The sequence below is a fragment of the Moschus berezovskii genome, chromosome 13 (assembly GCF_049115385.1).
Source record: "Moschus berezovskii isolate FMDL1 chromosome 13, NW_MosBer_1.0, whole genome shotgun sequence".
In the NCBI taxonomy this organism is placed as follows: Eukaryota; Metazoa; Chordata; class Mammalia; order Artiodactyla; family Moschidae; genus Moschus; species Moschus berezovskii.
In genome coordinates, this window is record NC_142472.1 from 85184844 (window position 1) to 85212093 (window position 27250).

The window sequence follows — 27250 nt, forward strand, 5'->3', positions numbered from 1 at the left end:
AAGGATGAGAGACAGTCAGACCCAACTAAAATGACTCAGCACGCACACATTTCAGATCTCTAGTATATGATAAACTTCCACCTGTGACTGAGAAGAATATGTGTTCTTTAATTGCTAGGTGGGGATCCATATGCATGTATAATTGAATTGTTTGAAGCTCCCATGTATTTAGTAATATGGTTATTCTTGACTCATCTGTAAGTCTATGGGGGTGCACAGAGTCACGCACAACTGAAGCAACTTAGCAGCAGCAGCATCTGTAAGTTAGAGAACTTTGTTGTTGTCCAACATAATGCTATGTCTGTCAACTTATCCCTACAGTTTATCATACTTTACAGTCTTCCTTGGTACTGTGTTATAATGCACAGGCAAGTTTCTGAACTGTACCATTCTGGTGAATTAAGCTTTTTATCGTCATGAGGTAGTATCCCTTAAGTCTATTTTATGTTTTTCATATCTTACACTATTTCTTCTATTTGTCCTGCTTTATCTATGCTCCTTTTAGACAATTTTATGTGTTTTACTTCATATATCTTTCTTAATCCATTTCTCCTCTTCCAGTTTGGAACTTACACTATATTTTACCGGTTATACTTGTAATTTTATAACACAAATTAACAAAGTTTCAAGTTAATTGATATTTTGACCTCCCTTCTTCCTCTTTGAACAATACAGAGAATATAAATAGCTGAACTCCAAACAACATCTCTTTCAATTTACTTAAAAATTTGTCTGGTAGCTAAGCTATACCATTCTCTGCAAAAGGAACTATACACTGTTTTATTGCATACTTTATTGATATACATTTAGTTTCATGGTAGGTATGCCCTCTTGTCTCTCAATTTTTACCTTAAAAAGTAAACTCTGCTTCTTGAAATGTATCCTTCAGAGCAGGGGTGAGCAAACTACAATTCTTGGATCAGTTAGATATTTTTATGAATACAGTCTTATTGGAACATAGCCATATGCATTCATTTATCTACTGCCCATGGCTGTTTTTGCAAGCTATAGCAGAGCTGAGTAGTTGCAACAGAGACTCTATGACCTGCATAAATTTACTATCTGATGATCAAAAAGTCTGCCAAACTCTGCTCTAGAAAGTCTTTTAACAAAGGGATATTCACAGGAAACACCTTTATTATTAGTTAATCTGTAATTTAATTTTGTCCTTGTTCTATAAAGAACTTATGCTGAATATCCCATTTTAAAAGAACTTTTTTTCCTCAACACTTGAAAATACCTCAGTGTCTATTTGTTCCTATTTTTGCTAACAGAAAGTTCAGTTCAGTTCAGTCGCTCAGTCGTGTCCGACTCTCCGCGACCCCATGAATCACAGCACGCCAGGCCTCCCTGTCCACCAACAAGTCCCGGAGTTCACTCAGACTCATGTCCACAGAGTCGGTGAGTTATTTGCGTTTAATTGTTGAGGCACAGCGATCATGTCTTTTCTGTTTGCATTTAAGATCTTGTCTTTTACTGTTCTAAAGTTTCGCTACAATATTTTCTTCACGTGAATTTCATTTTATTCATCTGGCTTGGTATAGTTTGCGCTTCCTATTCTGCAGATATTTGATCTGTAAAACTCAGCCATTATTTTGAATGCTGTCTTTCATTCATTCCTTTGAATCTATCTACTTGAAATGTTTCATTGTACAGGATGAAGGCCTTCTATACACTGTCTTCCATGTTTAACTGTCTTATACACTTCTAATCTTAGACTCTCCCTGGATTGCATTCTGGACAATTTCCTTAGAGCTAGTGTCTAATTCTGGAGAAGGAAATGGCAACCCACTCCAGTGTTCTTGCCTGGAGAATCCCGGGGACGGGGGAGCCTGGTGGGCTTCCGTCTATGGGGTCACACAGAGTCGGACACGACTGAAGTGACTTAGCAGCAGCAGCAGTGTCTAATTCAGCATTTCTTTCTTCAGCAGAATATAGTCTACTGTTTTGGTGCTGTAGTTCAGTCACTCAGTCGTGTCGGACTCTGCGACCCCGTGGACTGCAGCCAGCAGGCTTCTCTGACTTTCACTATTTCTTGGACATTGCTGAAACTCATGTCCATCAAGTTGGTGATGCCATCCAATCATCTAATCCTCTGTCGACTCCTTCTCCTCTTGCCCTCAATCTGTCCCAGCACCAGGGTCTTTTCCAGTGAGTCAGCTCTTGGTATCAGGTGGCCAAACTATTGGAGCTTCAGCTTCAGCATCAGTTCTTCCAATGAATTTTCAGGGTTGATTGCTAATGAATATTCAGGTTAACTTCCAATGAATATTCAGGTGGAAAATGACTGTAGTTATCGTCCACAGTGATTTTGGAGCCCAAGAAAAGAACGTTTGCCACAGTTTTCATTGCTTCCCCATCTATTTGCCATGAAGTGATGGGACCGGATGCTATGATCTTAGTTTTGTGAATGTTGAGTTTTAAGCCAGGTTTTTCATTCTCCTATTTCACCTTCATCAAGAGGCTCTTCAGTTCCTCTTTGCTTTCTGCCATAAGGGTGGTGTCATCTGCATATCTGAGGTTATTGATATTTTCCCCGGCAATCTTGATTCCAGCCTCTGCTTCATCCAGCCCAGCATTTCTCATGATGTACTCTGTTCTTTTCTGTTCAGTCGCTCAGTCGTGTCCGACTCTTTGCGACCCCATGGACTGTAGCCTACCAGGCTTCTCCATCCATGGGATTCTCCAGGCAAGAATACTGGAGTGGGTTACCATTTCCTTCTCCAGGGGATCTTCCCGACCCAGGGATTGAACCCGGGTCTCCCGCATTGGAGGCAGACGCGTTAACCTCTGAGCCACCAGGGAAGCCCCTGCATATAAGTTAAATAAGCAGGGTGACAACATACAGCCTTGACATACTCCTTTCCCAGTTTGGAACACCATGTCTGCTTCTAACTGACGTTTCTTGAGAACTCTGCATACAGATGTCACAGGAGGCAGGTAAGGTGGTCTGGTATTCCCATCTCTTTAAGAATTTTCCAGTTTGTGGTGATCCACACAGGCAAAGGCTTTAGCGTAGTCAGTGAAGCAGATGTTTTTCTGGAACTCTTGCTTTTTCTATGATCCACCCGATGTTTGCAATTTGATCTTTGGTTCCTCTGCCTTTTTTAAATCCAGCTTGTACATGTGTAACTTCTTGGTTAATGTACTGTTGAAGCCTAGGTTGAAGGATTTTGAGCATAAACTTGACAGTACATGAAATGTGTGTCTGCTGTTTAATGCATGTTTAATTTCAACCATCATACTTCCATTTTCTTAAATTCTATTTGGTTCTTTTTCAAACCTACTTGGTCATCTTTGGTAATATTCAGTTTCTCTCTTTAATTTCATCTGTTATTTCCTTAAACATTTCACAAATTGTAATTCAATATGTAGAGTCTCAGGGTTCGAACAAGATCATTTCACCAAACAACCCCTTGTTTCTTTGTGTGTTTGTTGATTGTGATTAACTGCTCTTATTTGATTTAACTTTTAATTTGTGAGAATCTTGAGGATCTAAATTATAACTGCCTCTTGCACAGACTTTTAATTTGCTTCTATAAATAATCAGGTATCATTTGTAACCTGTATAAGTTTAATTTCCTTTTGTCCTGGTCTTTGTGTATATTTCTTATTTGGTGTACTTACCCTGCATTTAGCCCTGGTCTTAATCTTGGCTTTCCCCTTTGTGTATCTATGCTCAACGTATAAGTTTCAGCACCACTCTTTTCTCCTCAATTCTTTTTACTCTTAGAGATTTTCCTTACTTTCACACGATACAGCCATGGTTTAGAATACTTCGTTGAAGTGTGGTGAGATGAATCTTTAAGAATCCCTATTCCCATACTGCGAAAAGCAAAGTGCTTAAAAGTGAGTTCTCACAGAAGGCTGACCAACACATAGATCTTTACTTTTTAAATACTTTAATATAATGTGGCAGTTCTTATACACTCCCCTGGGTACCTTATACATTATGTTTTAGAATCTAAAGGTAAACAACTTAACACTGCATACCATATAAAATGAGTCCTAGGCAGGCACTCAGAAAAGTTTACTAAATGGAAACAATGTATGACATTTCACTGTTTTCAGAAATTATTTTTAAAAATCTGAGCTTATTACTGTATACTATAGAGAGCATACTGGTTAGAAGGAAGAAATCTTAAGTCATACTGTCTTTGTTTGAAACTCCACCTGGCACTAAACAGTTGTGTGACTTGTATCTCAGTTTCCTCTTCAGTAAAATAGGCAAAATAATACTTTATGGGAATATTGTAAGAATTACATAAATCAATACATGAAAATGGCTCACAGAAGTGCCTGACACACAGTAACCCTTATATAACTATTAGTGCATATTCATACTATTATTAGTAATATAACTAGTAATAAGTTTGTATATTATATACAAACTTATATAACAAATTATATATATTATATATACAAACTTATAAAATTGTTTTCATTATTACCATATCATTAACCAAATACCTCAAATACACAATTATTTATCCAGCAACAAATCAAGGAAGAGCCACTTTCCAGCTTACATCGTTTATATGTTTCTATCAAGAAAATGGGCTAATGCCAGTTTTCACAGATATTATGAGATTTATAAATTCCTTCCATTCAGAGATGTTGGAATATGATTGGACATGGAGTCCTAGGAAGTACTATTAAAGCATGCATACAACACAGTTGGATTACTTGGCAGGGAAGATAAAGGGATGAATTAAACATGGAAGTTAGATATATTCCTGACCTCAAGTCTAGCTATTTACCACTAAAGATTTAAATCTTATATATATGAATTCAGTTCAGTTTAGTTCAGTCACTCAGTCGTGTCCGACTCTTTGCGACACCATGAATCACAGCACGCCAGGCCTTCCTGTCCATCACCAACTCCCAGAGTTCACTCAAACTCATGTCCATCGAGTCGGCGATGCCATCCAGCCATCTCATTCTCAGTCGTCCCCATCTCCTCCCGCCCCCAATCCCTCAGCATCAGAGTCTTTTCCAGTGAGTCAACTCTTCGCATGAGGTGGCCAAAGTATTGCAGTTTCAGCTTTAGCATCAGTCCCTCCAATGAACACCCAGGATTGATCTCCTTTAGAATGGACTGGTTGGATCTCCTTGCAGTCCAAGGGACTCTCAAGAGTCTTCTCCAGCACCACAGTTCAAAAGCATCAATTCTTCGGTGATCAGCCTTCTTCACAGTCCAACTCTCACATCCATACATGACCACGGGAAAAACCATAGCCTTGATTAGACAGACCTTTGTTGGCAAAGTAATGTCTCTGCTTTTTAATATGCTATCTAGGTTGATCATAACTTTCCTTCCAAGGAGTAAGCGACTTTTAATTTCATGGCTGCAATCAGCATCTGCAGTGATTTTGGAGCCCAAAAAAATAAAGTCTGACACTGTTTCCACTGTTTACCCATCTATTTCCCATGAAGTGATGGGACCAGATGCCATGATCTTTGTTTTCTGAATGTTGAGCTTCAAGCCAACCTTTTCACTCTTTTAATGGATATTTAAGCCATGTAAGCCAGGGATTTCTTAGTATAGTTTTTACTAGACTCAAAAATCTTGTCTTCCTGCCTAAGTGGTCAATTTTGTCTCAAGTCCCTAAGATGAGATAAGACAAAGTGAATTTAAATCTGCATGCTTTTCAGTGAGATGGGTATTAGGACTATGAAGACACAGGCTAATTTTCTCAAAGTAAACAATCACAGAAGAGTCCAGCACATACCCACTAAATACTTGTTAGGACTTTACTCAACCTTAAGAGGAGGCAATGCTCAGCTATATGGCATGACTACTTCCTAGAAATTCTTCACGACTATCTTAAAAATGTATTCCTGTACTCCTACTTATATGGAACATGAAAGAAAAAAATTATATAATTAATACCAGTCAAAAAAGCCTCTAAGGCTATAAAAGGTATGTGATCTATGTATCAGCTTTCCATAAAAATTATTTTTTAACTAAACAGATTATAACTACTTCATGAAAAATAAGTTTATTCTTAGAAACCTCTATCTGCAATAATTACAAGGTAGATGCTTTAGAAAGGCATCTAGAATGACAGTAAAAATTAATCAGTCCTCTGGTATTACCAAATCCAATTTAAAAATGCTATCAATGAGAACTCGGAAGCATGATATCCTGGCACCAAAATTCCATCATCTTAACATTCACGACAAGGTGTTATTAGTTGAACTCTCCACGACCTGTGAAACTTATGGAAACAGAAAACTGTCCTTTGAGAATGTCCCAAAGGATGCACAGGTGCTTATGATTAAACAGTTTTAGCTTCAAGTTGCTCCTTGTTGTAAAGTCAGTCTCAAATGAAACACCAAATTACAAACTATCTCATTAGGGACTTAGTGTTACTGGCCTTTCATAGTCGTGCTATGAGTTTGCAATTCCTTCAAGCACTTTCTAAAATTTTCAAATAAAGGATTTTCAAACTATTCAACAACGTATTTAATAAATAAAGTATGAAATGTTCATAATTAAGATTTTCCCAAAGTAGAACTTGATTTTTCCATTAAATATGTTTTCTTCCCTTGTATTTGGAAGCGATGTACTATAAATATATTCTTTTTATATCCTAATCATAAGGCTAACTAAAGGCATGAATAGATACAAGACAGCAACCATGAGGAAGAGTGCTTAGAGACAGGCCTGTTGACAGGACAGCCTTTTTTTAAACTACTGTTAATCAGTTCTTAAGGGAAATCATCCAGTCAAAACACAGCAACTTTCATGTAAACCTGGTAATGTTTAAACATAACATAAAAAGTAGCCTTAAGTGTTTTATTTCCTTCCTTTTCTCTCTTTTCTCAGAACATGGAAGACCAGTATATTTAATGTAGAAAGAACATGCCATTTTATTCACTTTCATTTGTGGTATGCTAGTTAAGTGCTATCTTTTCAATTATGTGAGTTAATATACTTATTATGATGTATTAGCTATTTTGTTGAGTTCTTTTTTCTCCATTATCAATTGCCATTCTTATTACTGTATTAAAATAATCTAGTCTTTGAAGATAAAGAAGATGCAGTACATATATAAAAATGAATATTACTCAGCCCTTAAAAAGAATGAAATAATGCCATTTGCAGAAACATGGATGGACCTAGACAGTGACACAAAGTAAGTCAGAAGGAGAAGGAGAAATATCATATGACATCCCTTATATGTGGAATCAGAAAAGATATAAATGAACTTACAAAACAGAGACATACAGACATAGAAAACGAATTTATGGTAGTCAGGGGAAAGGGAGAGTTAAGAGGTCTGGGAAGGTCATGTACACACTGCCATGTTCACAATGGATAAACAACATGGACCTATTGCATGGCACATGGAACGCTACTCAGTCTTGCCAGCCTGGATGGGAGGGGAACTGAGGGGAGAACGGATTCATGTATACATATGGCTTAGATCCTGCGCTCTTTACCTGAAACTACAACAACATTGTTAATCGGCTATACCCCAATACAAAATATTAGGCTGGTGCAAAAGCAACTGCACTTTTGCATTGTTGGACTTTTCTGTTTGATATTAGAATACATTCTTAAATAAATGTGGTTATATTATTTTAAAAAATTATCTAGTCTTTACTTTGTGAGAGATTATTTCAGTAAACAAAATATTTAAAATGTAAGAGATACATTAATACAAATCACCAGTAATTTATTCATACAGAATCTGTCAGTCAAATGCATTTATTAGCCCACTGAGCAATGAATAGTAAGAAAAAATCCTTTAGATAAATAGAAAAGTTAAACCAATTAATCTAGGTGTAATCGAGAAAAAAGATTAGAAGAACCTAACAGAATGCATTTTCAAGTTGCAAACCCAAATATTCAGCACCTGGAACTGATCTAATTCTTTAAATAAACAGATACTAAAGGATAAGAATGTATGGATGTGAGAGTTGGACTGTGAAGAAAGCTAATCGCCAAAGAATCGATGCTTTTGAACTGTGGTGTTGGAGAAGACTCTTGAGAGTCCCTTGTACTGCAAGGAGATCCAACCAGTCCATTCTAATGGAGATCAATCCTGGATGTTCATTGGAGGGACTAATGCTAAAGCTGAAACTGTAATACTTTGGCCACCTCATGCGACGAGTTGACTCACTGGAAAAGACTCTGATGCTGGGAAAGGTTGGGGGCGGGAGGAGAAGGGGACGACGGAGAATGAGATGGCTGGATGGCATCACCGACTCTGTGGACATGAGTTTGAGTGTAATCCAGGAGTTGGTGATGGACAGGGAGGCCTGGCGTGCTGTGATTCATGGGGTCGCGGAGAGTCGGACAGACTGAGCGACTGAACTGAACTGAACTGAAAGGATAAGAATAAAAGAAGATCCAATAGAATTTATTGGTCATTTATTTTGTTCTAGGTCTGGGGCTTTATACTTCTAAGTATGATCTTGGAATAACAATAGTTCCAGTTACGGTAATTTAAAAAAAATTTTTTTAATTTATTTGTTTTAATTGGAGGCTAATTACTTTACATTGTTGTATTGGTTTTGCCATACATTGACATGAATCTGCCCCGGGTATAATTTTCCAATTGTATCACCACCAAAATCAGGATAGAAGACACTTTATATTGGAAATACACAAGCTGGCTCGACAATCAATCCCAGGAACATTACATGATTTTCTGCTCTCTGATAAACTACAGTAAGTCCATCTTCAAGATTTCAGGAACACATAGAAGATGCTTAGTGCCCTTGGATTCCTGCTGGTCATCTACTTGGTCTATATAGTAATCATCAGAAATGATATTTAAGAGTTGACAAAAATCAATTTGGGGTAATTTAAATGACTTGGCAAAATGACATTTGTTCTAGCTGTCCTATTTACAAAAATTCTACACTACAAATATCTTCTCATTGGATGATTTCATTTTTGTTCAGCAAATCACTAGTCTTAGTATTCACTGGAAAAATAAGTTGTATTTAATCGACAAAAGAAGTAGGACAAAATGAGTTAAAACTGATTTTATATTTGCTTACTACACCGTATTCTTTCAATCACATGAAACAAAATTCAACTTAAAGTCCGCAAACAACGTAAAAGATAAATCTTTAACTAGATGAAACGTAACTTTTACAAAATTGTGGACATAATTTAAAGACAGAAAATTGATTGAAAATAGGTAGGTATTTATTTCAAAGTATTGTATAAGGAAGCATAAAATAAAAGAGATAAAGTACTTAAACTATCGATCTTACTATACTGAAACGGAAAAGTTGAAAATTACTTGTATTCTCTGTAGAGAACTCACTTATTTCAGGGTAAACGAACATTATGTCATCTTATCTTCAAACTGTAAAATCACTAACAAATGCAAACTGTTATTAACAGGGAGCTGGGGCTCAGTAAGTTAAGTAACCTGCCAAAGTCACATCACCCAAGGCACTCGAAAGACAGAGCACTCCCAGCCAGAGCCTCCCTAGTAGTGACGAGGAGAGCGAAACATCACTATTAAAAACAAACAAACAAAAGCTGAGGCTTATCACAGGGAGAATTCAGCAATCAGTTAAAATGTGAAGAAACCGAAGGAAATTCTTTTCCTTTGATTGTAATCACACATAAATCAGATAGAGGTATATATGTGGGAAAAAAATGTAGGGAGAAACAAACTGAACTTTACGGACTAGAAAATGATAATTGGAATGTTCAGCACATATATCGAAACCCAAAGCACACACATACAGGCAAACGACAACGCTCCTCCAACTTTTCTGTGTCCAACAACAATCCCATTTAAAGGCAGGAACAGATTTCTGCTGACCTCAAAACTCTAACCCTAAACTGAGGGGTCCAGACATATATGGTATTTGAACTTATTTATAAAGCAGGATGCCTAGTGATTTTTCCCAGTATATCAACATCCCAATAGACAATGTGCATGTGACCAGGATAAGAGCTATATGAACCAAAAAGTCTGACTTCTTTAAGTGTAATCACATCAGTGCTATACATGAATATATAATATGGTAAACGTAAAAGGTCTACATAGTTCAGTTGAGTTCAGTCACTCAGTCGTGTCTGACTCTTTGTGACCCCATGGATGGCAGCACACCAGGCCTCCCTGTCCATCACCAACTCCAGGAGCTTACTTAAACTCATGTCCAGCATATCAGTAATGCCATCCAACCATCTCATCCTCTGTTGCCCCCTTCTCCTCCTGCCTTCAATCTTTCCCAGGATCAGGGTCTTTTCAAATGAGTCAGTTTTTCGCATCTAGGTGGTCAAAGAATTGGAGACTGAACTTCAGCATCAGTCCTTCCAATGAATATTCAGGACTCATTTCCTTTAGGATGGACTGGTTCGATCTAATTGCAGTCCAAAGGATCTCAAGTCTTCTCCAACACCAGAGATCAAAACCGTCAATTCTTCGGTGCTGAACTTTCTTTATGGTCCAATTTTCACCTCTGTACAGGACTACTGGAAAAACCATAGCTTTGACTAGACAGACCTGTGTTGGCAAAGTAATGTCACTGCTTTTTAACAGGCTGCCTAGGTTTGGCATAGCTTTTCTTCCAAGCAGCAAGTGTCCTTTAATTTAATGACTGCAGTCACCATCTGCAGTGATTTTGGAGCCCAAGAAAATAAAGTCTGTCACTGTTTCCATTGTTTCCCATTCTATTAGCCAAGAAGTGATCAGACCGGATGCCATGATCTTAGTTTTCTGAATGTTTGGTTTTAAGGCAGCTTTTCACTCTCCTCTTTCACTTTCATCAAGAGGCTCTTTAGTTCCTCTTCACTTTCTGCCATAAGGGTAGTGTCATCTCCATATCTGAGGTTATTGATATTTCTCGTGGCAATCTTGATTCCAGCTTGTGCTTCCTCCAGCCCAGCGTTTCTCACGATGTACTCTGCATATAAGCTAAATAAGCAGGGTGACCATATACATTCTTGGCGTACTCCTTTTCCAATTTGGAAGCAGTCTGTTGTTCCATGTCTCCTTCTAACTGTTTGTTCTTAACCTGCATACAGATTTCTCAGGAGGCAGGTAAGGTGGTCTAGTAAGTCCCATCATGTGAAGAATTTTCCACAGCTTGTTGTGATCCGCATAGTCAATAAAGAAGATGTTTTCCTGGAATTCTCTTGCTTTTTCTATGATACAACGCATGTTGGTAATTTGATCTCTGCTTCCTCTGCCTTTTCTAAATCCAGCTTGAACATCTGGAAGTTCCTGGTTCACGTACTGTTGAAGCCTAGCTTGGAAAATTTTCAGCATTACTTTGCTAGTACATGAGATGACTGCAATTGTAAGGCAGTTTGAACATTCTTTGCCATTGCCTTTCTTTGAGATTAGGATGAAAACTGTCTTTTTCCAGTGTGGCCACTGCTGAGTTTTCCAAATTTGTTGGCATGCTGAGTACAGCACTTTTTCACACCATCAGCTTTTAGGGTTTGAAATAGCTCAGCTGGAATTTCATCACCTACACTAGCTTTGTTTCTAGTGACGCTTCCTAAGGCCCGCTTGACTTCACATTCCAGGATGCCTGGCTCTTGGTGAGTGATCACACCACTGTGATTATCTTGGTCATGAAGAGCTTTTTTTATACTTCTTCTGTGTATTCTTGCCATCTCTTCTTAATATCTTCTGCTTCTCTTAGGTCCATACCATTTCTGTCCTTTACTGTGCCCATCTTTGCATGAAATGTTCCCTTGGTATCTCTAATTTTCTTGGAAGAGATCTCTAGACTTTCCCATTTCATTGTTGTCCTCTAATTTTTTTTTTGCATTGATCATTGAGGAAGGCTTTCATATCTCTACTTTGCTATTCTTTGGAATTCTGCATTCAGATGGGTATATCTTTCTTTTTCTCCTTTGACTTCAGCTCCTCTTCCTCTCTCAGCTATTTCTTAGGCCTCCTCAGACAACCGTTTTACCTTTTTGCATTTCTTTATTCTTTGGGATGGTTTTAATCATCGCCTCCTTTACAATGTCACAAACCACTGTCCATAGTTCTTCAGGCGCTGTATCAAATCTAATCCCTTCAATCTGTCATTTTCACTGAATAATCATAAGCGATTTGGTTAGGTCATATCTGAATCGACTAGTGGTTTTCCCTACTTTCTCAATTTAAGTTTGAATTTTGCAATAAGGAGTTCATGATCTGAGCCACAGTCAGCTCCTGCTCTTCTTTTTGCTGACTGTAAAGAGTTTCTCCATCTCCTGCTGAGAAAATTATAATCAATCTGAATTCAGTATTGCCCATCATATGATGTCCACGTGTAAAGTCGTCTCTTGGGTTGTTTGAAGAATGTATTTGCTAGGACCAGTGTGTTGTCTTGGCAAATCTCTGTTAGTACTTCATTCTGTACTGCAAGGCCAAAATTGCCTGTTACTCCAGGTATCTCTTGACTTCCTACTTTTGCATTCCAGTCCCCTATGATGAAAAGGACATCTTTTTTGGTGTTATTTCTAGGAGGTCATCATAGAACCGTTCAACTTCAGCTTCTTTGGCATTAGTGGTTGGTGTATAAACTTGGATTACTGTGTATTGAATGGTTTGCCATTCTATCACCAATCACATCCACAACTGGGTATTGTTTTTGCTTTGACTCCATCCCTTCATTCTTTCTGGAGTTATTTCTCCACTGATCTCCTGTAGCATATTGGGCACCTACTGACCTGGGGAGTTCCTCTTTCAGTATGCTATCATTTTGCGTTTTCATACTGTTCATGGGGTTCTTCAGCCAAGAATGCTGTAGTGGTTTGCATTCCCTTCTCCAGTGGACCACGTTTTGTCAGAACTCTCCACCATGACCCATCCATCTTGGGTGGCCCTACACGGCATGGCTCATAGTTTCACTGAGTTAGACAAGGCTGTGGTCCATGTGACCAGTTTGGTTAGTTTTCTGTAAGTGTGATTTTCTTTCTGTCTGTTGTCTGATGGACAAGGATAAGAGGCTTGTGGAAGTTTCCTGATAGAAGGGAATATTTGTTTTGGAATATCTACATAGTTCAGTTCAGTTCAGTTCAGTTCAGTCGCTCAGTCGTGTCCGACTCTCCGCAACCCCATGAATTACAGCACGCCAGGCCTCCCTGTCCATCACCAACTCCCGGAGTACACTCAAACTCATGTCCACAGAGTCGGTGATGCCATCCAGCTAGATATGTCTAATTAAAACAGAAAAATGATATATTCTTCAAAATAAAATTTATTAGAAACTTTGCTTTTAAACATGTTACTTCAGTCAGTCAGTCAGTCAGTTCAGTCGTGTCCGACTCATGAATCACAGCACGCCAGGCCTCCCTGTCCATCACCAACTCCTGGAGTTCACTCAAACTCATGTCCATCGAGTCGGTGATGCCATCCAGCCATCTCATTCTCTGTCGTCCCCTTCTCCTCCCGCCCCCAACATTTCCTAGCATCACAGTCTTTTCCAGTGAGTCAACTCGTCGCATGAGGTGGCCAAAGTATTGGAGTTTCAGCTTTAGCATCAGTCCTTCCAATGAACACCCAGGATTGATCTCCTTTAGAATGGACTGGTTGGATCTCCTTGCGGTACAAGGGACTCTCAAGAGTCTTCTCCAACACCACAGTTCAAAAGCATCAATTCTTCGGCGATCAGCTTTCTTCACAGTCCAACTCTCACATCCATACATGACCACGGGAAAAGCCATAGCCTTGACGAGACGGACCTTTGTTGGCAAAGTAATGTCTCTGCTTTTTAATATACTATATAGGTTGGTCATAACTTTCCTTCCAAGGAGTGTTACTTATAAGAAGACAAATAACAAAAGAATTCTAAGAAATAAAAGCACTTAGAAGTATCTCTTAAAGATGCAATGTTTAACAATATAAATGAGGTATAAGGTGAAATTTGCTCAAGGAGTTAAGAGTGTTGTTTCAATGTGCTACTAATTCTGGTTAAAGAAAGAAAATAGCAAAAGACCTTTCAATGATAAAGAACCTAAGCATTATCAGGATAAGAGGTGAGAGTGTTGAAGAAGAAACCATGTAATTTGAGCCTAAGGATGTAAGAGATGTTTGAACAAAATTCTGTAATGTGAAGATGAGTGGGAAGTGCGACCAGGACAAACAAATGCTTCAAAGTCACAGTGACCAGTGAGAGAATCTAAGATTAGTCTCAACCTCTAAGAACAAACACAAGCATGATACAGCTGCTGGATAAAATAAAGGTGGATAAGAGGGTTCTTTGATCCGACAACAATCATCAGTTCATCCCGGAGAAGCATTTTATCCCTATTCATAACAGGTCCAGTGGTAATGGCATACAACAATGAGTTTAAAACTAGACCAAAGTGGAAAGCAATCATTGTTATGGAACAGTATATGACTGAAGGCACAAATTTGGTGAAGTCTCATGCCTGGTGGGCCACCAATTTCCTCAGCCTACAGTGTGAGGTCAGACATTTCCACCTAGTGCCTCCAATTTGAACTTTATTCCCCACATCAGTGCTATAGGAAATAAAAATCCATTACAGAGCAGTACTGACTCTCTACACTTCCCCTTAACCCTCACCTCACCACAAGGGTTTGTATTAATAGGCCTCTAATTTTAAAAGTGAACATTTTATGCTGTGAAACAGAAGCAGACCTGCAAACATTTTTCTCTCATGCACTCGTCAATGTAAACAGAAAGTTATTCTATGAAGGGGTGAGGAAAAGAAGAATGCTTTGTGATGATTCCTTCTAGTAAGTTATCAAAAACACCCTTAAAAATTACATTTTGACTTTTCTTACAAACTCTCTGATGAACAATGTACTTAGAAATGGTATTAAAAATGAGAAAAATCAGGATGTGGAGTAGGGCAGCCCTTCATCTAATCCCGTGCATGGCAATCTGCTAAGGCATGGGCTGCTTTCCTCCAGCCCATAGCTTCCTCCAGGTAACATTCTGTACCTCACTAAAATGCTGTGAAGATAAGTGGGATCACACATGAAGAGCATCTAGTACAGGGTCTTAGCAACTCCATCAGTGACAACTGTTATTTGGCTGAAGATAATAAGAAAAACAAAGCCAAAACATTACAATAGAAGCTTACTCCCTACTTCTTGGTAGTTGATCAATAGTTCCAAACAGATACCATTCCCAATGAGTAAACTACCCGTAAAGATCGCTAAAACAACAATAATAAATTGATTCCTAGTTGAGAGTCCCCAACTAGAAAAGATTGGGGCAAAACTGCTGTCACAATGAACAGCTGTTTCTCAGAGGAAGCCACAAAATCATGAAAGCCTCCCCCGTTATTCTACAGGGTTTGGGGAGCAGACTAGAACAGACGTTCTTTTGTTAACTAATGCAAAAAAGGTCTCAGAGAGGAAAAAGGAAGGAAGGAAGGAAGAGGCAAGGGAGAGAAGAAGGGAAGGAGAGAGGGAGGGAGAAAGAAAAGAAGCTGAAAAGCTCTTCTTATACACATTAAATGGGAGATCCTAGTAACAGTGGGGAGACTCCTGGACTAGCATCTCACGTCAGTCACCTGTTAGCTGTGTAACAATGGGCAAGTCACTATCTCTCTAAGCCTCAGTTTCCTAATCTGTAAAATGGGAATAATCACAGTACACATACCACATCTGTTTGTTGTTGTAATGATTAAATGAAAGAATAGCACCTGGTACTTGACTGACAGTAGATGTGTTAGCTAAGAGAGAATGTCACCCACTGTAGTTGGGGGCATTTGATACTAGATGAAGAAAAGTCTCAGCAGAGATCAGAAGGGTGAGTACAATAAATCAGCTAGGCAAAATATGGAGCGAGTGCACCAGGCACTGGGAAAAATAAGCAGAGTGGTCTGACCTCCAGAGCAAACACTCCATGGAAAGCTGCTGTAGTGGAGGACAGGTGTAGAATGAGTGCTCCAACTTCTTATGTACAATACGAGACAGATCTCCACTTTACCGGAGAATTTCCTGCTCTGTGTAACAATGTGAACATATTTTACCATATTAAGCATTTTAACAATGTAAACATATCTTAATAGTAAATTAAAGAGAAAATATGTACTTTGCCTAGTGTATTTTTTAAAAATTTTATATTGCAAGATATTGTCTTCATAATACTGTACTGGTTTCTGCCATGTATCAACATGAATCAGCCACGCATTTACATATGTCCCCTCCCTCCCGAACCCGCCTCCCACCTCCCGCCCCATCCGACCCCTCTGGTCGTCGCCGAGCACTGGGCTGAGCTCTCCGAGTCACACAGCAAACTCCCCCTGGGTGTTTATTTTACACGTGGCAATGCACACGTCTCCCTGCTACTCTCTGAATCCACTCACCCCCTCCCTCCCCCACCGGGTCCACAAGACTGTTCCTCGTGTCTGTGTCCCCACAGTGGCCCTGAACACAGGCTCATCAGTGCCATCTTTCTAGATTCCACACACATCCATTAATACACAAGCAGCTCAGGCAACTCAACACCAGGAAAACAAGCAACCCAATAAAAAAATGGGCAGAAGCCCTGAACAGACATGTCTCTAAAGACATATGGCCAACAAACACATGAAATGATGCTCAACATTGCTTATTTTCAGAGAAATGCAAATCAAAGTTACAATGAGATATCACCTCACACTAATCAGAATGGCCATCATTAAAAAATCTATGAACAATAAATACTGGAGAGGATATGGAGAAAAGTGAACCCTCTTGCACTGTTGGTGAGAATGTAAACTGATACAGCCACTATGGAGAACAGTATGTATATTCCTTAAAAAATAAGGAATATGACCCAGCAATCCCACTACTGGGCATATACTCTGAGAAAACTACACCTGAAGGAGACACACATACTTGAATACCCCAGTGTTCGCTGAAGCACTTTTTACAACAGATAGGAAATGGAAGGTTCACTTTTCTCCATATCCTCTCCAGTATTTATTGTTCATAGATTTTTTAATGATGGCCATTCTGATTAGTGTGAGGTGATACCTCATTGTAACTTTGATTTGCATTTCTCTGAAAATAAGCAATGTTGAGCATCATTTCATGTGTCTATTGTATTAATGTGATTTTCCAGAACAACCTTCAACATGTGAAAGTTCCACATCTATCTCTAATATTTTCATACTGACTCACTGAAATTAACATAGTTTCTGAAGTTGAATCATATGGAATTAAACAGCAACCTAAGAGATCAGAAGACATTGACAAACAGACATTTATTTGTATTTTCTATCAGTCTTGGCACTGTGGTCTTTCTAAATGTCTACTATATAGCACTTTTCTCCCAATTAAAAAAAAAAGGACACAATGTCTAAAATTCAAGGACTAAAACCATAAAGAAAGGAAGAAAAAATCTGCCTGCAAAACTGTATTCCCTTATAGTCTTCTTTATGCTTATTTTTATTCTAAAGAAAATTCCCTCTCCAGATTATTTATTCAAATAAAGTGTTTTATTTTTAGCTCTAACGATTTTAATTTAGTACAATGTGAATATGAGTGCGTGTGTGCATGTCTGTGTATATAGGAAGTGTGTGGTAGCAGCTACTTCCAGAGCCAGCCATGTGAACTCTGAAACAAAGTATAGTTCTCACCTTATCACCCTCCACCTTGAATCTTTCTCCACTCAAACACTTTTCCCTCTGCCCACCACCTACTAAGGATGCTAAGTCACCCACAGAAGTCCTACCAGATCTAAGGCAGATGTAGAATTAGATGTGATTCTAAACCATATAATATGGACTTGGTCTCTTTCTTCATTTGCTCAAGTGGGGAACAGAAACAGCAGAAGGATGCAGAGTTATCATGAAGACTGGCTGATACATGTAAGGCATTTGGAAAAATATCTTGTTCATAGAAAATATTCAGTATCTGATAGGTATTATTATTTTATAATTTTATGCATAATTGTGTCACGGATCCTCAAGACCACCCTCAGAAATTCGTTAATTTGTTGGAAGGAGCCACAGAACTCAGAAACTTTGTTATACTTGCTGTTACAGCTTCTTACAGGGAAAAGATAGAAAGTAAAATCACAGTTGTCTTCTCCCAGGAGAGTTTCACTATTCTAGCAACAACATGTCACAACGCATGTGATATGATGTACTGCCAAGAAGGGAAGTTCAGCCAAGCCTTGATACCAAGAGTTACTGAGGAGGTCAGTGATGCAGACCAGAATGCAGACCTGCAGCATAAATGACCTCGGCCCCTCAGTCTTCAACTCCACACAGAGGATGAGCCGACACAGTGCGGCCCAAGGCCCCAGGTAAACAAAACAAGTGTTCACAATAAAGCACATGTTTTGCATAACTATCTAGCTTGGCCCAAGGTCTCAGGCATACAAAAACTGCTTTATTGGGCAGGATATTCCAAGAGTTTACAGTTGTTCTCCCCAGAGCCAGTCAAGGACCAGCAATTTCTTTGAAATGTGCAGGGTTTGAGTATCGCAAGTCTACTGAGTTAACCCTTCATGGCATAATAATTTATTAAGCAACTACCATGTACCGAGAGCTGTGATACTTAATATTTATCTCATTTAGTATTTAAATACTACCCTGAGAAAAGAATTAACATTCCCTTTTACAAATATGGAAATTGCTCAAAAATGTTAAAAGTATTTATAGTCATACATCTAGTGTGGAATCCAAACCCTGTTCTCTCAAACTTCAAAGCCTTTGCTATTTCTACTAAACCATGTTGACTCATAACATAAAAATTAAAGTAGCATATTATGCAGTATATCACACACATAGGCACATAATAAGTATATCTAACAGTCAAAGTTGTTTTGGCTAGTGAAAAAATAATCTTGAAAAACACTGTGAATTTATGGAGGAAGTAAACTAGACTTGTGAACCAATTTTCATTTAAAATATTGACAATTTATTGAAAGGCTATCTAGTCATAACCAGGTGATTATAACTAAGTCCAATAAATTCAGCAATAAAGCTTTCCTGAAATTAAAAATAAATTCAACCTTTTTTTTTCCTTTATACCTCAAAAGTTTTTAATCCCCATAAACATTTGCTGAAACACAAAAGTGACTCACCCTTCTATTAGGAACAACGTAATTTTTCATTGTAGAAATGAAAATGTATCACCAGTTTCCCTAGGGAGACAACAATGCTTTCTCACTTTAATATGTGTGTGGGTTTTTTCCCCCATTTAATCAGTTAATACTTTACAAAAGATCTTTTTAATGCCTAAATGAAAGGATTCCACATCAGAGACCTGACCTCCCTGTTAAAGCATCTAAAGGAAACCCTAGGAACATAAAATCCATTCAAAGGCAAATCACAGGTAGCTTATTGTACAATGCATTAAGAAAAGAAAAGGGAAAAAAAGCTTCACAAAAACTGTACAGAATTTGGTGAAATTATACCACAAAAATAAAAATTGATTTTAAGCTTAAAGAAAAAAATCAGAGCCAAAAACTTATTACAAAAGTGCTTTGTAATCAGCCAGGAGGGGAGTCTTTATGAAAAACTTCAGAATTTGTCACTTTTTCAATCAAAATTTCTGATTACAACTTAATGTTGGGAAGGTCCAAAAGAGAACAAAACACACATTTTTCAGTAGATTTAAGAATCTAAAATTTTTAAAGCTAACTTTCAACATCTGTCTGAAAACGTAAGTTTTACTACAGACAACAGGAGTAGAATGAATTACTAAACAGTAAATGAAGTAATATAGATATAAATACTTTTAAAAAACAAATTAAGATTTTTAACATACCATAAACATGGTTCTGAAGTTATTCAAATCAGTCAAGAAGTCTTCTACGGACACCTTCTTCACGTCGACGGCATAGTACGCCATTATATTCTGGTATAACTTGTCCATGTTGTCATGTAATTTTGAAAGTTTCTCATACTGTTCTTTTGCACTGATAACAAAGCTGTATATTACAGTTAAGGTACTCTGATATTTACAAAGAAATGTTTTAGGGGAAAAAAAATCCTTAAATCATGTTTTAATTAGCCATTATTACACATCTCCAAAATGCCAAAACTAGCTCTAATAGTTAACCGTTCTTACAATTCAATCCATACTATACAGTGATGAAATCTTCACTGTGATTCCTAATTAACAATGGTAAACAATCAGAAAAGTTAAATATTTATATATTTAACATTTTGCTTTTACGATTGGGTTCAAGGATATTTTTCTTCTAATTTGACTATATTATCAGATCTCATAATATGATTTAAAATTATAGTTCAGTAGTTTCAATAATATTCAAATGTTTCCTTATACTTTCTAAAAATCTAGATTATAATAGTACTAGTGGTCAATGCATTTATATCTAGTATCATTTTTAATCCTTGGATGAACAAAAGATTTTGTATACTAAAATCACAAAAATCATGAAAAATTATAATAATACATACATGTATCTCCACATACTGTCTTGTGAAACATCCATATTTGTGAAATGCTGTAGATGAAGTGAATTTATGTAAATATAAATCACATTTCAAATGCATTCAGAAATTATCATTACATGGAACTTTTGCTGATTCATTTGTAATGTAAGCATCCCTTTATTTACCTAGCAAGTTCAGAAATCAACGTTGGTTCATTTATTCAATCTATAAACCAAAATTTATGTCCCAAACAGAGACTATATCCACATGGATTATTTATATAGCCTTACTGAAGTGAAGTCACTCAGTCATGTCTGACTCTTTGTGACCCCATGGACTGTAGCCTACCAGGCTCTTCCATCCATGGGATTTTCCAGGCAAGAATACCGGAGTTGGTTGCAATTTCCTTCTCCTGGAGATCTTCCCTGAGCCAGGGATTGAACCCGGGTCTCCTGCATTGTAGGCAGACACTTTACCATCTGAGCCACCTTAACTCTCGTGAATCATTTTCTGCCTTTGCTTGTCCAAACCTATCATTCTAAGCTTAGTTCAATTCTTCCTCTTCCATGAAGCCCCCTTGTCTAATCTCTGCAACTAAGAGTGATTACTTGTTCCAATGAATACACAGCATGTGCAGTCTACTGTACTCTGTGCAATGAAGTTCTTTGTTTGCCCTTCTAGTTCAATCCCCTAGTAGTGCTTTGTTCTTGCTTCCCTGTTGGCTCAGATGGTAAAGCGTCTGCCTGCAACGCGGGAGACTCGGTTCAATCCCTGGGTCGGGAAGATCCCCTGGAGAAGGAAATGGCAACCCACTCTGGTGTTCTTGCCTGGAAAATTCCATGGACGGAGGAGCCTGGCGGGCCACAGTCCATGGGGTTGCAAAGAGTCAGACACGACTGAGCAACTTGCCACATTTAGGGGGCTGATCACCTGTGACTGTCTGCCCTTTCTCTAGATGTTGTATTAAGTCAAATTATTTGCAACTGTATTAGTGCCGATGACTAATTTCACTCTACTGTCATCACTCTTAAATTGTGGTAGGAAAGGTAAAAAGTATCAAAAGTCTGATGTGAGAGGATATATATATATATATATGACTAATTTGAAGTTGTATGGAAGAAATCAATGCAACATGGTAAAGCAATTTTCCTCCAATTACAAAATAAATTTTTTAAAAAGCCTGATATAAATCATGGCACTCTCTTCATAAAATCGTGCATATATACATTCATACACACACATACAATTTGGATGCAATGTTATGAGCTAACAGAGTTCCTAACCAGTAGCTACCCTGGACAACAGGTTGTACTACATGGTGGGTATTGCTAATTGTATGCTCTACAGGTACTCCTATTTTGCCTCATCATAACTTATAAGGCTTTCAGGTTTTTGTTTATTTCTTTTTAACTCAAGGATAACTGCTTTATAATATTGAGTTGGTTTCTGCCATACACCAACATGAATCAGCCATAGGTAATAACAGGTACTCCACAAATACTAATATTTTTTTTCTAATACCTAGGAATATCCCCATTCATAGGAATCAGCTCCGTAAATAAGTTAAAGCCCAATTAGTCAATAACACTTCTTAGATTTTCAGGTAAGAATCAAGAGTTAATAAAATATCAGAAATCTGCCTGGACATACTTAATAAAAATAGCAAAATTACATTAAATGATGTGATGCGAAAGAGGATCAAGAGCCAAAACCATGGAAAATACATGGTCTTGTTCCAACAGCTAGAGTTTTAAATATTCTTATCATTGTTATCTATATAACAATTTGCTCACAAAGGAAATGAAGTACAACTTTAAACAGTGGAATTACAGACAAAAAATGGTAAGACTGTGATTGAATTGCAATGATGTTAGAAATAGCCAAATAAATTCTCAGAAGTATAAATGACTATCTGATAGAATGGAATAAAGGGCTACTTTAATGAGGCTAATGATGGATACTATCTCATTAAGAGACAGCAGAACCTTCAGATTAAAAAAAAAAAATCATCTGAAAGAAAAAGCAAACACAGGTGTTCTCATGCCAACTGTTGAACTCCAGTTAGAAATTAATGCCCGTAACTGTAGTAGTAACAAGGCTTTATTTTTTTCGCCAGCACATGTCCTATATTTATAAAGAGCTTTAGAGAAAGGCAAGTTATTCAACAAAAGTTTGATAAAATTCATTACAGAAATATTGATATATATCCAATTACATGTTATTTTTGTGAAATCTATTTTCTTTTCCTTTACCAAAACTAAGGCAATATTCTGATGAACTTCTACTTGACCCAGTGGAATTTTCCCATTTGAAAGGTACAAGAGAACCAGATCTGTGTTCACACACATGGAACAACGTATGTTTAGTTTCGGCCAACTGAGTAGTCAGACTGAGATTTTGGATTTAAACAAGTTCTGTTCATTCCCAAGCAATATGGCACAAATAGATTCTACCTTTATTAGCATTGCAACTCCCCACCTAAGATACCTTTTACTTCCATTAATCACCTTACAAGGATCAGCTTCAACCGGTCCTACACCTTTAACACCGTTAAGAGATCTTTTTAATGACATGGGACCCAGATGGCCAGGCAGCCAGCTAATCTAAAAGTACTCACTGAGCCCCACTGTGAACGTCTCTTCTAGACACAATGGAAAACACTGGCTAACAAGGTAGGCAAAGCCCCATTTCCATGAAACATGCATTCTAGAGAGTGGTGACAGACAGTAAACAGATGAATGGGATATTCAGACAGTAATAAGGGTGATAAAAACAAACATTTGTGTGTGATGCTGTACAGAGTGACCGAGCCTAACTTATGCAGGGCAGTAAGGGAACTCCTGGCTGAGAAAGTGACAGTGACCGAGGCGTGCCTGTCAAGCCCAACAGAGTGCATGTAGCAAGACCTCTGCGAAGGGAGAGATCACTGTAGACCTGAGGCTGCATTGGGGATGAAGACCAGGATAGTTTAGCCCAGGTCTTCAAAGTCTGTTGAGAATGTGTGAAATGGAAAACTAGTGAGAGAAAGCAGGAAAAAAAAGGAGGAAAGAAGACTAATTTAAGAGAAAAAAATCTGCTCTTAGAAATCACTCAATTACCTAACTTCCCACTCTTGCAAATGGACCATGTATTATGCAAGTTTACATTTCACTCATTCCACTCTTCCATTTTACTTCCTAATCACACTTCAATTAAATTAAAATGTACTAAATTGTTTTACCAGAAAAATTCTGTGCTTTATGCAGTGTGAAATGTAGATATAAATAATATGCAAGTTTTCCTCTCAAGGAATTTATGGGGACAGTTTTAGCATCTACCTAATAATTTCTGGAGTGTCCAATATATTGTTATACAGTGGGACAGCAAAAAAGAAAATGCGAAAATAAAGTGTGATCACAAAGAAGAAATTTAAAGACTAAAGAAATGGAAAAGTGACAAATGACTTGTCATGTAAGTTCTATGGCAAATACAAAAATATCAAGCAAAATGATTTTTCTACGAGAACTGGGAGACAGTGGGACAAGGAGAAAAGAGAAATGTAAAAGGCTTGTGCAAGGAGAATTCGGAGGGTGATGTGCTAGGATCTGTTTGTTATTTTTCCTTAAAATAGGATATATTACAGAATGGAAAGGTCAAAAGAAAGGAATAAGCATCTCATGACACTAATCCTGGCATTTTCCCAGTTTCTCCTGGATAAAGAATTTAAAAAGTATGTACACCTTACATATAATACTTTATATTGATATATGACAATATTGGTGACCCTACCACAAATCATGTAACAAATTTTTCAGGCAAATACTTAGTGAAATTACTCTAATTACACTTCTCACCAGACTTAGCAATTGAAAAGTAGGGTAATTATTACTAAAAGGTCAATGTGATAATGAAATAACTGTATATGCCTTTTAAAGAATATAATTTTGTATTTTTTAATATTAAGACATGCATGTACAGAAAACAAGTACTGGTAGCATAAAAATACAATATACTATAGTTGAGTACTACTCATGTAATTTCATGAAATTACAACAAAATTGTATCGCTATAATTAAAACAATTAACAAATTATTTAATAGTTCAGTAAATCATGATTGTTTAATCTAAATATCTATTTGCATAGATGCACCACTAATAACTTTGATAACACACATATTCTTTCAGAATTGACTGATTAACCAAATGCTTGATATATCTTTCAACTAATAATCACTAATACTTAAAACATAAACAAACTGCCAGTGTTAATAACCCCAACTTTAGTTAAACACAGGTTTATTTATTATGCATTTAGTCCCCAAATTCTTCCATTTTCTTAGATGTAAGAAGCTCACAATTTGCCATTTTAATAAAATCTGTATAAATGTATTTAATATTCAAAATCTGACTTGTTGTCAGTCCTAATTAAAGTAAATAAAGCTTTGCAATGAATGAATTTAATTACTTAGAAACTAGTATGTCTAAGATGAAAAGCAAATGAGTGCAATCTAATCTCAGCAAAGAATATTTATGATTATAAGCTTTGTCAATAGCAAAGTGCACCAACTGTTCATATATCTGACTTCCAAGAGATACATGAATGCTAATCAGTTCATTAGAGGCATCTAGGTTGTGATATTTAGCAACAGGATGTAGGAGCTTTCTTGTCCATGGAGTATAATTGTACTCAGAATGAAAAATTGTTTCCAACAAAGCTTCATCCTTCCTGTTTCTGATTTCCTGCTGGCTGCTTTTTATGAGCTGCATACCTTTCAATAAGCCAACATCATTCAGCTTCTGTGTCATATGAACACAAATATGGATAGGTCCTGAATTGTCTGCTGAGCAGGATTTTACTAACCTTATTCTAATCTCAAGAATTTATTTCAGGTCCTATATTCCAGATAACTGAGATTCATAATTAGTACATGCACAACGTATTACTGGAAATTGTATGCAAGTAAAATCTTTTCAAAAATGCTTTATCTATAGGGAACCATAAAAAGTGCCTCAGTGAACAGTTCTTAATGCTCACAATATTGTCACATATGAATATTATAACATGATAAAATGGTAGGTGGGGGGGAGTTAAGAATGATGCAACATGCAATTCTACAATAACAAATTTAGGCTTAACCATACTTTGCCAAAGGAGAAGGTGTGGATAAACACGGACTTCATCTTCAGTTTTCAAAACACAACCTTCTCAAATGTAGTGATAAAGACATCCTGCCTAATAAAAGAAGAAACTGTGTGGATAGGAAACACACGAAAGGAAACAAACACATTAGCCTGAATTGATTATTGCTGCCGTGAATTTTTATGATATTTCCCAAAAGAGATGATGTAGAAAGCTAAAATTGAACTAATTCACAATTAAGCTGAAAGTCCAAGTACAATAAAGTCTATGACAAGACAAATAATAATTTTGTGATTTGCCAAATCTCAGGGAAGAAGAAATGAAAAGAGAAAAAGTAGTTATTTTAAGTATCTCAGTTTAAAATAAAATATTAGGAGTATCTACTTATAAGTGCTTGTTTAGAAGTGGGTTATCCTTTCATATGGAATTCTGAAGCCCATATGGAATTTGATAAATGTACAGTTGTAATATTTTATTATAAGGCAAAAGATATAAGTCTCTAATTTCACAGAACAGTTTGAAAAGCAACTCAACATTAGTTTCTGGAAATGAAGAAAAAGTTTATTACTTCAATTACTCATTAAAGATGAGTTCACTGACAAAGTGGGGCTTCCCTGATAGCTCAGTTGGTAAAGAATCTGCCTGCAATGCAGGAGACCCCGGTTTGATTCCTGGGTCGGGAAGATGCCCTGGAGAAGGGAAAGGCTACCCACTCCAGTATTCTTGGGCTTCCCTTGTGGCTCAAGTGGTAAAGAAACTGCCCACAGTGCAGGAGACCTGGGTTCGATTCCTGGGTTGGGAAGATCGTCTGGAGAAGGGAAAGGCTGCCCACTCCAGTGTATAGTCCATGGGGTAGCAAAGACTTGTACATGACTGAGCAACTTTCACTTCCCACTGACAAAGTTAGTGCAACCAAAGACAATGCAATTCAAAGGACCTTAAATTAAGCAGGACAATCCTAATGCTATTAGTTTTTATGTATATATGCATATCTACAGACATACATACACACATGTATTGGTCAATTTTATTTTGGGTCAGGAAAATACCTTACCAGTAGGATTGTGCTAAGTTCAGTTTTGCTTTTTGGAACAGTGTAGTATTTCTAAAGTAAATTTTAAAATTTCTCGAATGAGTTAATTTTTGATGTGTAAAAATTAATTTTTGAAATTAAGCTGACAGTCACACCAGTTTATAAAGTCTCCATCTGCTTCAAAAGTATTGGTCCATTTCAAAAGTATCTATATCACAACATGATATTAAATTCAAACTTCCTCAAATTGAATCTTCCTATCCTTTCAATTTACCATGTCCATCAGAAGGAAATAGGGCATATGGAAGGAAAATGAGGAGAGAATGTATTAGATTAATAAAAAGGAAAAAAAGGAATGAAATTAACAGAATAAATCTCTGTATTATTCAATACAGGCAAAACCCTTGATAAAGTTCCTTGCAAGAAGGTAAAGGATAAATTTTCTATAATTGGGCATTATAGAGTGATTTCTGGTTATGCAAGTAGACTTAAAAGGTTAAGTAAATTGTATTCCTAATTGACTAGTAATTTAAAGTTATTTAGATATCAAAGGATATGGACATCTTTGTCACAAACTTATCATGCAAGTCTTCAGGAGGGGGAAAGATTTTCAAATCTTTCTCAAGCTGTTGAAGTTGCCTTCCCATCTGCTTCAAGTTCTTTTCCAGGGTTTCTACAGAAACTAAAAGAGAGAATATTATATGCCTTAAAAGGACGAAATTATAATATAAAAAATAAAATATTCTAGAAACAAAACACATGAAAAACCTTACAATAATAATGAAAAATCCATGAAAAT

At 37.1% G+C, this 27250-nt stretch overlaps 1 protein-coding gene across 2 annotated transcripts in view; it reads right to left on the reverse strand.

Moving 5' to 3' along the window:
- Positions 1-27250, reverse strand: part of DIAPH3 (diaphanous related formin 3) — a 582052-nt gene that overhangs the window by 202799 nt on the left and 352003 nt on the right. For both annotated transcript variants that reach the window (XM_088842795.1, XM_088842794.1), the window contains 2 exons: positions 27008-27133; positions 19668-19831 (listed from right to left, as the gene is read on the reverse strand). In XM_088842795.1, the coding sequence (XP_088698921.1) occupies positions 19668-19831; positions 27008-27133 (290 nt within the window). The remainder of the gene's footprint in view (positions 1-19667; positions 19832-27007; positions 27134-27250) is intronic.